This window comes from Ovis canadensis, chromosome 17, assembly GCF_042477335.2.
Source record: "Ovis canadensis isolate MfBH-ARS-UI-01 breed Bighorn chromosome 17, ARS-UI_OviCan_v2, whole genome shotgun sequence".
NCBI classification, from domain to species: Eukaryota; Metazoa; Chordata; class Mammalia; order Artiodactyla; family Bovidae; genus Ovis; species Ovis canadensis.
Window position 1 is genome coordinate 82,429,554 of NC_091261.1, and position 12,685 is coordinate 82,442,238.

The following is a 12,685-nucleotide window of genomic DNA, read 5'->3' on the forward strand; positions in this document are numbered from 1 at the left end:
AGCTGCTCCCCCTCACACACTGTCAAGGAGGCCGCTCTCAACAGGGTAGGGGCCCAGCATGTTTCCTGAGAAACACCCCTGCCTTCCTCGCAACAAAATGTTTCAGTTCAAGAAACTTTGATGCGTCCTGAGCCCATTTATAGTCTGAGATCACAGTGCTTTTCACCACAACAGCCTCCACAGCTTACTTCCAAGCGACATGAAACTGGGAACTCAGTCCTGAGTGTGTGGGGGCACCTCACGGAGGCTGATTTCCAGAGACCAATCACTATCACTGGACACTGAGCTAACGCTTAATTCTCTCTTCTTCTGGCGGATGGAGAAGATCTAAGACGCTGAGAGGAGCGTCCAGAGGCGCGCTCCGCTCCTCACGGGTGCTCAGGCCCTTTCCCGACTGAGCCTGCCAGGAGGCAGCGTCTCAGGAGCAGGGCCTCAGGGCAGGAAGGCAGCTCTGCACCCAGAGGCCCGAAAGAGAAGCGGCAGTTCTGTCAAGGGCACTGAGGCATGGCCAGGCCTGCCGCCGTGGAGACCAGGTCCCTACTGAACATGTAACCCGTCCTGGACGCTGAGCACCGACTCAAGGACACACACACACATACACACACGGACGACAGCCACCCGCCACGTGTCTACTCAAGGACACACACACGCACACACACACACACGCATGACAGCCACGGCCACGTGTCTACTCAGGACACACACACACGCACACGGACGACAGCCACCGCCACGTGTCTACTCAAGGACACATGCACGCACACACACACATGCGCACACACACACGCATGACAGCCACGGCCACGTGTCTACTCAGGGCACACACACACACACGCATGACAGCCACCCGCCACGTGTCTACTCAAGGACACACACACACACACGCACGCACACGACAGCCACCCGCCACGTGTCTACTTTCCCACGAGACCCAGAGACACAGCTCCAGGCCCTTCTCAAGCACGAGTGGCCGGAAACCTCAGGAGGGCTTGTTGGAGCGAGCGGTCTGTCTGCTCCCTGGCCAGAGTCCTAACTCGGCAGCTCCAACGCAGGGGCTGAGACTCTGCCTTCCGACAAGCCCCCGAGCTGAAGCTGCTGGTCCAGAGACGGCCCCGAGGAGGAGCTGCTACTCTGGATGCATCAAAGCTGAGCGACACTGCCGGAATAGAAACTGGGAGGCTGAGGTGTCACCCAGTAATCGGGTACTTATACAGCTCCAATGATCTTGAATAATGCTCAAAACTTCACGAGAGCGAGTCCACGTGTACAGAAGTGATATTAGTTTTGAAATAAACTAGGATCAACACATTTAATTAAACACATCAACGTTTTCTAAGACTCTGCTTCTCTCCAGATTAGACAGCAACGGTGCACACAGGCGTCTCACTTTCTACCATGCTGTTTCATCCGTAGGCTGCCAGATTCCAGGGTATCTGCACAGCCTAGACTCTGCCAGCTTTAGGCTGACACCAGCCGCCAACGATGGTGAAACTCCAGAGGGCAGGCGGGGCCCGGGCAGACACACACAGGCGGTGCCCGAGGACAGCACGGGGCCAGTAGGTGGGCCCACCCAACAAGCGCAGGCCCTGCCACCGAGAGGGCGGACGGGGCCGTCTTGCAGGCATCAAGCCCCAGTGAGGTCTGAAGGTGGGGGCCTCAGGCCTCAGAGAGAGGTTACAAGGAAACTTCAGTCTGAAGGTTCATGAACTCTGAAATGCTGGAGATCTTCCAAGCTGACTTGAGCATCTTGGAAAATCCGTTCACAAGACCACGAGCGTTATAAGCATTTAGCACAACGCCTGGCATGTTGTCGGACTGTGTAAATATTTCAGGAGGGACGGGAGGAAGGAGGCAAGCAGGGAGGAAGGGAGGGGAGGGCAGTGGAAGGAAGAGGGGAGATTATCCCACTTTCTCTTTGTCTTTGAAGAGATTTCAAAATCAAATACCAGCTAGACAGAAGCACACGAATTTAGTCCATTTCTAAAGACGCAGAAGGCAATGGAAACGCAGCAGTACTGAAGAAGCGATGCGACTGCTGAGAGAGGGCGCTGCGGCCCAGCCCTCGGTCCTGAGCAGCCGCCAGGCCTCTGGAGAGCTGACCTGCCTGCAGGGTGACAGACCAGCTAGGGGACAGCCGGGCGCCCACTGCTGCCCAGGGGGACGTGACCAGAGGTTCCCGAGGGTCCCCGTGGCCCCACTCGGGCGGCCCTGCGTGGGGCTCTGGGGCACGTGGGAACCTGCGGCCTGCGGCGCTGCAGGCGGGCCGCTGTCCCCCTGAGGGAGCAGAACTGGCTGCAGGCATCGAGCTGCTGTGCCAGGACTGCAGCATCGACCTCACAGACAGGGAGCACACGGTCGCTTCCCGTACTCCGGGGAACGCCGAGCCAAATTACCTCTGCCCTTCCGAGCCGTGCTCTCTTCTACCCAATGCACTTTCGGAAGACCTTTAAGAAGTCGAAGAAGGTAGGGAACCACAGAGTCTTTGTGCTTGAAGAAAAAAACAAACAAGGTTACATTTAATTAAACACATGGCTTTCGAGCACAGGCTGAACCAGGAGCCAAGCACGCCCACAGGCTCCACGTCTCAGAGCAGGGTGTGCGCACGGCAGCCCACAGGCAGGCCGGCGCCTGCCCCTGCTGCCCCGGGTGCAGCCAGCTCTGGCGCCTGGCAGAAGGCTAGTGTGCACTCGCCCGGGGCGGCTCCCTGACGGGTGCTCAGAGCCCCCAGCCCCGCAGCCGGGCCTCAGGGCCAGACGCTCCGGGAGAGAGAGGCTTCCGGACGCCAGGCTGCCGCGGCTGCTCTCAGCCTCCCTCCTCCCCTGAACGCACCCCCACTCGCTTCCTTCTGCTCCTCTCTGAAGGGGCATGAGACGGCAGCCAGCAGGAGCCGGCGGAAAAATCACTTGCAGGGAGTCAGCTCATAACCTCCCCCCACGGGCCCGCTCGGTGGTCTCCCACTGAAGGACCAGACAAGCTAATTCCCAACAAGGGGACACCATCAGACGTCCTGAGATGCTGAGAAAACGGTGGTTTCGAAAACATGATTGCATACTCTGCCAAGGGTTTTTAAAATCACCTTTAAAAGGCACGTTAACACACGCTCTAAAACTTAATTCATATCCATCGTAGTTTTAAAAAAGACACCACGATTATCTCAGAGTGCTGTCCTTTGGAAAGGGAAAATAATGGCTCCTCTGCGTCTGACTCGGCAGCGCTCTGCTGAGGCGAAACCCAAGTGCCCTCCCAGAGCACCAGCTCACCCCACTGAGACCAGAGCACACCTCCCTGAGGATGCAGCCCTGAAGGAGTCAAGTCCCCGCCCATCCAGCTACCCGAGCCTCCGGCTCTGATCTGGCTCAAAGCAGCGGGCACAAAGTCCAGCCCTAGCTGCCCCGCCTTCTGCACTCAGAAACACTTCACTTCTCAAAGGCTCACCTGGAGGTCAGATTCAATGAGAAAGATGCCCAACGCGATCACCGCGTCCCTCCGCCTCTCGTCCAGCTGGAAGATCCCATGGAAATCTGCTGGGCACATACAGAGCAGCTTTTCGACCTAGAAAAGGAGACAAGGAGCACGGATTACAAACACATGGACCCACATTCAGAACGGGCCAGCACTGAGAAGCCCAGTCAGTCTATGCAGCTAACAGGTCATCTTTCCCCAGGCTAAAGATGACAGCAAGCACACCTGCAGCCTCTGAAGTGACGGTGCACGTGCCTTTTGAGGACCCCGGGCCGAGAGCTGAGCGGCTGTGCCTGCGGCAGTAGCGCTCAACGGCTGGGGTCTGCCCCTCGGTGTCGGGGCAGCCTGGGTCCCCGCTGCCCAGTGGCGCCCGAGAGCAGTGGCAAAAGCCGCAGGCACCCTCCACCCCCACTTAAGGCTCTCTACACTCCATGCGTGTATGCACAGCACTCGAGACGGGGTGGGCACTCAGCAGGCACTCTGTAAACAGTGTCCACCACTACTACATGTGCCCTGGTGGGAAGTGGAGGGCGGTGGGCGGACAGGCAGCAGTGAACGGAACCGATGAAAACACCGGATGACTGTCAGAGCGAACCAGCAGGGTAGGCCACCAAAGAACTGAAAATCGGGACTCAGTGTGAAAAGGAAAATCAGCTCAGTTCAGTCGCTCAGTCGTGTCCGACTCTGCGACCCCATGAATCGCAGCGCACCAGGCCTCCCTGTCCATCACCAACTCCCGGAGTTCACTCAGACTCACGTCCATCGAGTCAGTGATACCATCCAGCCATCTCATCCTCTGTCGTCCCCTTCTCCTCCTGCCCCCAATCCCTCCCAGCATCAGAGTCTTTTCCAATGAGTCAACTCTTTGCATGAGGTGGCCAAAGTACTGGAGCTTCAGCTTTAGCATCATTCCTTCCAAATAACACCCAGGACTGATCTCCTTCAAAATGGACTGGTTGGATCTCCTTGCAGTCCAAGGGACTCTCAAGAGTCTTCTCCAACACCACAGTTCAAAGGCATCCATTCTTCGGCGCTCAGCCTTCTTCACAGTGCAACTCTCACATCCATACATGACCACAGGAAAAACCATAGCCTTGACTAGACGAACCTTTGTTGGCAAAGTAATGTCTCTGCTTTTGAATATGCTATCTAGGTTGGTCATAACTTTCCTTCCAAGGAGTAAGCGTCTTTTAATTTCATGGCTGCAGTCACCATCTGCAGTGATTTTGGAGCCCAAAAAAATAAAGTCTGACACTGTTTCCCCATCTATTTCCCATGAAGTGATGGGACCGGATGCAATGATCTTTGTTTTCTGAATGTTGAGCTTGAAGCCAACTTTTTCACTCTCCTCTTTCACTTTCATCAAGAGGCTTTTTAGTTCCTCTTCACTTTCTGCCATAAGGGTGGTATCATCTGCGTATCAGAGGTTATTGACGTTTTTCCCGGCAAGCTTGATTCCAGCTGTGCTCCCCCCAGCCTGGCATTTCTCGTGGTGTCCTCTGCACAGAAGTTAAATAAGCAGGGTGACAGTATAGGTGGAAATCTCTGCAGAGGAAGCTCTGAAGGCGCCAGGAGGCCCTAACGTTGCAACCCAGAGATGTGACGAGAAGCTGCCGCTGACGTTCACGGGGTCTGGTGGGACGGTTTACGGGCAAAGGAGACTGAACCCAGTGCTTGGCGTCTGCCCTGAAAGCCACCAGTCAATTACCACTGAGGGCTTTTTACAGAAAGCAATTCTGTTGCTCCCCTAAGATTTTAAATCAGAAAATACACGAGGACAAACTGAAACTGCCAATTTCAGTTCAGTTCAGCTCAGTTGCTCAGTCGTGTCTGACTCTCTGCAACCCCATGAACCGCAGCACACCAGGCCTCCCTGTCCATCACCAACTCCCGGAGTCCACCCAAACCCATGTCCACTGAGTCGGTGATATACCATCCAACCATCTGATCCTCTGTCGTCCCGTTCTCCTCCTGCCTTCAATCTTTCCCAGCATCAGGATCTTTTCCAATGACTCAGTTCTTTGCATCAGGTGGCCAAAGTATTAGCATCAGTCCTTCCAATGAATATTCAGGACTGACTGCCTGTAGGATGGACTGGTTGGATCTCCTTGCAGTCCAAGGGACTCTCAAGAGTCTTGTGCAACACCACAGTTCAAAAGCATCAATCCTTCGGCGCTCAGCTTTCTTTAGAGAAACTGGCAAAAATTATGTCAAATGCTCTCGCCCCAGGGTTATGTTGACAAACTGAAGAACTGAGACAATCCGGAACGCTGCAAGAGTAACCGTGGTCACCGTCTGATCAAATGTTAGGTTGATCCCCAGCAAACTGCTGTTATGCAGACGTTTTGATCTTTTGTTAAGGTTAGCCTAATACCACAGACATTAACAGCAGTATTTTTCTAACAATACGCAACGGCACGGAACAACGCTCTCAATGTCCGGGAAGCCAGCAGAAGGGAGGACCTGAGTCACACACATAAAAAGCACGGGAAGAAAACGCGGCACGGGACTCCGTGGCAGTCCACTGGTTAGAACTCTGCACTTTCATTGCTAGGGCTGGGGTTCGATCCCTGGTCCGGGACCTAAGATTCTGAAAGCTGCACGCTGGGGTTAAAAAAAAAATCAGTGTCAATACTTCTGACAGACAGGCTGACCAGAGACGTTACGTTTCTTCTTCACGTTTTTTTATATCTGCCATAATATGTTCCAAAGATACAGAGTCCTTGCGTAGTCAGGAAGCACATCCGTAGGTGTGCAAGAGGAGAAACCCACCCTGTGTGAGTTAATGCTCAGGCAGAAGAGCCCCACCGCGGCGGGCAGCAAGGCAGGGCGCCACGGAGGCCCAGAGCTGACGGAGCACCGTGCTGACCCAGGCCCTGCCCCACGCAGCACAGCCGGGGCGACCCTGGGGGGCTGCAGGGTGGAGCGAGACTCAGAAACGCGGCGCCGCTGGCCAGGCCTCCCGACCAAACATGGAGAGGACCGCTGGTCAGCACTCCCAGGCACCAACATCGCCGAGCCTGAGCTTCTCAGCAGCGTGCCCCCATCCTGTCCTCTGTCCCTGCAGGCTTCTTGGGGGGCAGGGTAAGGATCACGGAAGTGAGACGCACGTGGACTTTGGAGTTAGACCCGGAGTCACCCGGCGACGCGCAGAGCCTCAGGCTCCTGTCTACGCGGCATCCCGTCGCGGCCAGGCACCGAAGCACAGTCCTAGCAGGCTCAGCACCTGCCCCATGAGGGTAGGTGGGGGCAGCACGCCTCTGACCCACTGCCCCTCTGCTCACTGGCACCACCAGAGGAGGCGCCACGGCGCAGTGAACCCTGGACCCAGCCCTGCCCTCACTCCAGGCAGGGGACAAACCAGGTGATGGCGAGGTCGTGCAAGGGGCTGACTCTCCCTGCAAGCCTCTCCTCCCCTCCTCCTCTGAGAACTTACGCTGGCGAACGCCACTGGCAGGGTTTTCCTTTTTCGTGGAAAGACACACGTTCTTTTGAAGGCTAGACAGGCGCTGTGCACGCTTTATGACCAGGGATCTTTCTGCGGGTCTGGGAGCCGTCCTCTGGAATGGACACGTCGAGGGGGGTGGCACCCCGCCTTCCCAGCCACCCCCATCCCTGGAGGTGGGCAGGAGCCTCACTGCCACGAGCTCCTTGTGCCACAAGGTGAAGCTACTGCCAGAGTGAGGAAACGGCCAAGCACGTTACCCAGAACCAGACGCCCTCCCAAGTCAGGACGCCTAGGCCGAGCGCCGCAGGGGCAAGAGTGGGCGGACATCAGGTGCGTAGGTCACAGCAGAGCTGCGGTCACGGCTTTCATTACACGCTGGCCAACGGAACTGTTTGCAAAGCACACAACTTCTGTCACCTGGAGCCTTTGGGCATAGTCTCCTGGGGAATAGAACTCCCTGAGAACTGAACACTAAGCTGGAAGTATCAGAGGCGTCTCTCGTTGTTAAATCTGTTTTTGAATTGTCACTCTATGTCCTGCCCCCTTGGAGAACACGGGGCGTAAGTCAGCATTTTCTAAGAGATTCAGAGCTGCCTTGATAGACAGCGGTGCCTGTGACGATTCTGGCAGGTTGGCAAAGCAGCTCCCTCAAACCTCAGCTTTCTCAGGAAGAAAAGAGCAAGGGGACAGATTCTTGCAGTGAAATCCTGTGAGCGGAGAACTCCCACCTGCAGCGCTGAGGGCACGGTGGGACGTGGACACAGCCTCCTGCCATACAACAGAAAAACGGGCCGACACGGGAAAGCATGGGCTCGCACACTGCGCTGAGGGCCGGGGAGGCAGGCGCCAAGGCGAGCCCTGCGGCTGCCCGGACTCCTGCCAGGAGACACGCCCCAGGCCACAGAGCAGGTCACGCTGGTCTCATGAAGCTGCGGAGACAGGAGCGGGGAAAAGCAGCCAGCCAGCCCGGAGAAGGGGGTGCTCAGCCGGAAGAAGCTCCGCAAATCCGAGTCGCTGATGCACACGCTCAGACAGATCAGGATAGGGTCATACCCTGAGAAGTGGGGCAGAAATCAAGCAAGGAGCTGGGAGCTGAACGGTTCCCAGGCCCTCGGTGAGCTGGGAGGAGCCTGGGCTCCTTCCAGCCAGAGCGACAAGCCCACAAAGCTTCCGTGGAGAACCCGCAGGGCCACGCCTCTGCAGGGGAGTGGAGTGTCCCTATGGCAAAAGCCGTTTCAGACCCGCCCTAACCAAGTTTAAAACCACCTCAGGGAGATCAGCTGAGACGTGCAAAGCCTTCCGGACAAAGGCTCCACAAACCAGGAAGGCGCGGGAGCGTCCTCAGCCTGATGACAGCCCGCAGCTGGGGCTCCCTGCTGGTTCCAGGGTGAAGAATCCACCTCGCGGTGCAGGCCTCGCGGCTGCTATCCCCAGAGAGGCAGCGGGGCCCGTGGGCTCTACAGCCCCTGCTCTGCAACGAGAGAATGTTGCCGATGCGTGCCGTGAGCCAGTTACACCGTGTACTTTTCCTTCATGGCGCCTGTCCGCATCTCACGTGCTTACTGGCAGTTGTTTAACGCTGGTTTGTCTCTCCACGGTAAGCCCCATAACTGCAAGACGGGGCGCCTCTCTAGGGCCTGGCCCTCCACAGGCACTCCAAGACCGTGCGGGAATGAGTGGCGGATGACGCCAGCATCTTTTGCTTTCACCGTGGTGAACCCGCGGCCAGCCCGAATCCCAGCTTCTGGAAGAGCTCTGAACAGAGATGCTCAGAAGAGAGTGGCTTCAGCAGAGAGTCTCTCAGACTCAGTGAATACTGGCAAGCGAGCCCGGAGTCGCTGCCGCAAGCCTGTATTTACGCGGCGGGCTCGGCAACTGCAAGCCGTGCTCTGGATGCTGGGGTCACTCGCACAAGAGGCCAAGCTTTCCTTCACGAGAGAAGCAGATAACAAGAATAGACACGTGAATAAGAAACCAGGAGAACAAGCGCACAGAAGCATTTCAGCGACTGAACTCGATGATGGGAACAGCTGCTGGGGGAAGGGACTGAGGCACCGTCTCCAGCAAGCGCAGACGGCCCAGGCAGGCCCGAACCACAAGCAGGAGTCAGAAATAGGACACTCCTGCCCTCTGGGGGCGCGGGCGGTGGTGCCGCACACGCTCCCGGGAGAACCCAGCGCCCCTCGAGGCAGCCACAAGCGCTTCCTCCACGGACGCAGGCCCTCCCCGGCTCCCCAGGCAGATGTGGCCTCTGGGTTTGACTCCCGACCCTGCCTGCTCTCCTCTGTCTCCACGCTGCTCTTTCAGCAAATCCTGTTCCCACCGCTGGTTCTCGGCCTCCGCCACCAGCCAGAGCGCACAGCGCTTGCAAACCCCACAGCCGTCCCGCGGAAAGCCTCGGCTGAGGGCGACCTCCCAGCAAGGCCTGCAGCGCTTTCGCTGTCTCAGGGCTCGTCCACTTTATCGCCGTCTATCACTTTCTTCACAGACCTACCTAGAGCCACGAGGAAAGAGTTTAGGGCCCACATTAGAAGTTATCTGCGCCTCCCTCTCCCCGCCCCCACCCCAGCAAAATACCAAGCAGCCAAGTGTCCTCCCAGCGGACTCTATCCCAAAGCCGCAGGGCCCACCGCAGACTCCTCTCTGGACAGACACTGGCCAGCCCAGCCCCTCGGACTGCTGCAACCGCAAAGCTGGCTGAGATCAGGCCCCGCGCGCCTGGGAGGCCCAGAGAAGACCCGGCCCGGAGTCAGGACTCAGGCAGCGGGGCTGTGGCGTGAAGAGAGCACGGAATCCAAGCTCCCACAGCGCAGAAGGCGAGAGCGCTTCTGCCCTGTGGGCTGGCTGCTCACCTCACGACGTGACAGAGCCGACCGCAGCCAAACGTTATCTTGGGCTCAAAAGGAGAAGGTACTCTCTCATGCTCTCTGAGCTGGCAGGGAAACATATAACAAAATCCAACCCTGTGAAGCCACAGATAAACCAGTACCAGGTGTCTCACCGATGCTGTCACAATACGCAGAACCTTCTGGAAGCAGGTGGGCAATAAACATCAAGACTCGGCTGTGATGTAACACAAGGACGTAATTCAGAAGAAGACTCGGTACTAGCTGTACAAGCATGCTGTTTCACAAGGAAAATCCGGCAAGTCTAAACAGAGAAATGCCCAAGTGTGGTTCCTCAATGCAAAAAAGAGCATGTCCCACCATGAAAACAATAACTATCGGTCACTTCTGCAAAACAAACAGTATGGCTATACATGGTCAAAGACTAAAAACCGCTTTAGGAAATGACAGTGCTCCCGGCTTCATGGGCTGGGCTGGGCTGGGCCTCTCACCAAAGTCATATGTTGACGTCCTAACGCCCAGGTACCTAAGCATGAGGCTGCATTTGGACACAGGTCATGGAAGAGGTGATTAAGTGAAAATCAGGTGATCAGGGAGGGCCGGTCCTACCAACAGGACTGGCTTCCTTCTAAGCAGAGGGGATCAGGACACAGAGAACAGAGGGAGGCCACTGAAGACACAGGAGAAGACAGCGTCTACACGCCAGAGAGCGCGGCTTCCAGAGAGGCCAGCCCGGCTGAGCCTCCAAGCTGCGAGGAAGGTCACTTCTGGCGTTTAAGCCATGGTAGGTGGCACTCAGTTATGGCAGCCCCAGCAAACTAGTAGAGTTAAATGTGGCTTGATTCCAGGTAAAGATTTTCTTCTTCTTCCAAGTACTTCCTGAAAGGTTTCAGAGAAGATCTAACAGCTCCGGCTCCGGCGGCACGAATACCCGCTGCCAAAGCCCTTTCTCCCCTCTCACTCAGTGGTTCTCTTCACAAAGAAAAGGCGGCAGGAGGAGAGACTTTAGCTTCGTGATGCTGAAGAAATGCCAATCTCAGGACTTTCCCTCCGCAGCCTGGACCACCGTGAACTGCAGAGCGCCCACCGTCTCAGCTCCTGGCCACCCCCCACCCCCGCCTGGAGCACATCTGCCAGCAGGGAGGGTCTGCTCCGACCCCAGCGCCGCAGGCCGGGCCCTTCAGACGCCGGGGCGGCTAGCTGAGCGCCCCGAGATTCCGGCACTCTGAGCAAGAGCCACAGGGGAGGACCTGACCCAGCTCCCTGAGGGCGGGAAGAGGGGCAGGAGGGCACGGGAGGCCGCCTGCTGCGCAGGTCTGCTCGGAGCTCCCCTCGCCCCGGGCGCGGGGTCTGCTCATGCAGCACAGGCCATGCGAGGAGGCAGGAACGGGTCCCCAGATGTCCAGGGCACAGAGCCGTGTGGCACAGGGTGCAGGGGGCGGGAGGCGGCGGCAGCTCAGCAACCTTCTCGAGACAGGCAGGCACCCGGAACGCGGAGCACGAAGATGGGCGGGCACATGGAAGCCAGAGACGGGTGTCCATAGACAGGACTCGCGCTCCGCTCCCTCCGTCCCTCCCTCCCAGAGGCGGAGGGCTGTGTGCTCCGCTCCTCTCCTCTCCCCCCCAGAGGTGGAGGGCTGCGCGCTCCGCTCCGCTCCCCCCCAGAGGCGGAGGGCTGCGGCCTGAGTGGGCCTCACAGGGGCCCTTGGAGGTGGGCTGCAACCTCAGGCTGGGACTGCACTCCTAGAAGCAGCCTAGCAGGAAAAGGCCGAAGCTCAGACAAGAATCTGAGAAGAGAGGCCGAGAGCCCTGGAGCCTGGTCACAAGACCCGGGACACAGGAGCACCCAGGGGACACAGAGCAAAGCTGACTTGTTGCTGGTCACCTGAGCAACCAAGTTAGGAGCTTCTCGTTTGACGATCAATACGTGTTTTCTGGAAGAAAGAGCAAACTAAGGAATCACGTACAAGCAAAACGCGCTATCTTGCGACAAGCCTGGCTTCACAGCCTGGGTGTGGGTGGGTGAACGGAGTGCACCACCCCCTTCCCCCGTGGCAAGCCGAGGGACAAAGACAGGGCACCTTGACGTCGTGTCCCTAACACGCCCCAGGGCTGCAAAAAGCACGGCCGGCTGCCTGGGCGCCCATGTCTGAGCCAAGGCGGCAAGCCCAGCTCAGAAAACAGCCTTCCTTGGGCCGAAGCTGTCTGCACCAGGGCCCACTCAGGCCTCTGCCCTCCTCAGAAGAAAGGAGAAGAGAGTAGCGAAGATAAAGAAACAGGAGGGGAGGGTTTCAACACTGACCTCTCCCCGTAAGTCTCCACTTTCTTACCCCAGGTGGGTACTCGGAAACTCTACTCTTAAGAACCTCGAGAATCCTTCCCTCAGGAATGCGAAGGGCTTCTCGTCCACCGTTTTAAGTAGGGGAGTGGAGCGAGCAAACACACCGTATAGGGCTGAAGAGGAACAGTGCACCGGGGTGTAACCAAGCCTCAGGCAGGTATAAGAGAACAGGAGAAATTCACACATATCCCCTGGAATCAGCCACCGGACCTTCCTCCCGCAAAAGTAGGAGAACGGCCGCACGCACTCAGGTGTCCTCACGGCTAAACGTCACACAGCGAAAGGGTCTCATCAAGGAAGAGGACAGCCGGAGTCTGGAGAAAGCCACGCAGGGGCTTCCGCCTGGCCCTCCCTCGTCTGAGGGTGCACCCCAAGCACGCTCCCCTCACAGCAGCAAGCAACGCCGTAACAGCAGCGAGGATCGTGCCAAGGTTTTTGCTGAGGGCTGGGCACTTAGGCACTGCCTGCCTAGAAACTGGCTGCTCAACAGAAACCACGCTGCTTATGTGGAGTCAGACCAGTGAAGCACCCTTATCAGCTAAGGGGCGGGAGGGGCAGTTCAAGCGCAAAGCTCCCCACACCAGCCAA

At 57.5% G+C, this 12,685-nt stretch overlaps 1 protein-coding gene across 3 annotated transcripts in view; it reads right to left on the minus strand.

Moving 5' to 3' along the window:
• The window catches only part of PI4KA (phosphatidylinositol 4-kinase alpha), a 57,192-nt gene that overhangs the window by 42,588 nt on the left and 1,919 nt on the right, over window positions 1-12,685 (minus strand). For 2 of the 3 annotated variants that reach the window (XM_069558442.1, XM_069558441.1), the window contains exons 2-3: window positions 3,436-3,552; window positions 2,394-2,487 (exon numbers count right to left, since the gene is read on the minus strand). In XM_069558442.1, coding sequence (XP_069414543.1) covers window positions 2,394-2,487; window positions 3,436-3,552 — 211 coding nt within the window. Of the gene's footprint in view, window positions 1-2,393; window positions 2,488-3,435; window positions 3,553-6,898; window positions 7,442-12,685 lie in introns of those variants that run through there. The other variant, XM_069558443.1, reaches the window with a different exon arrangement.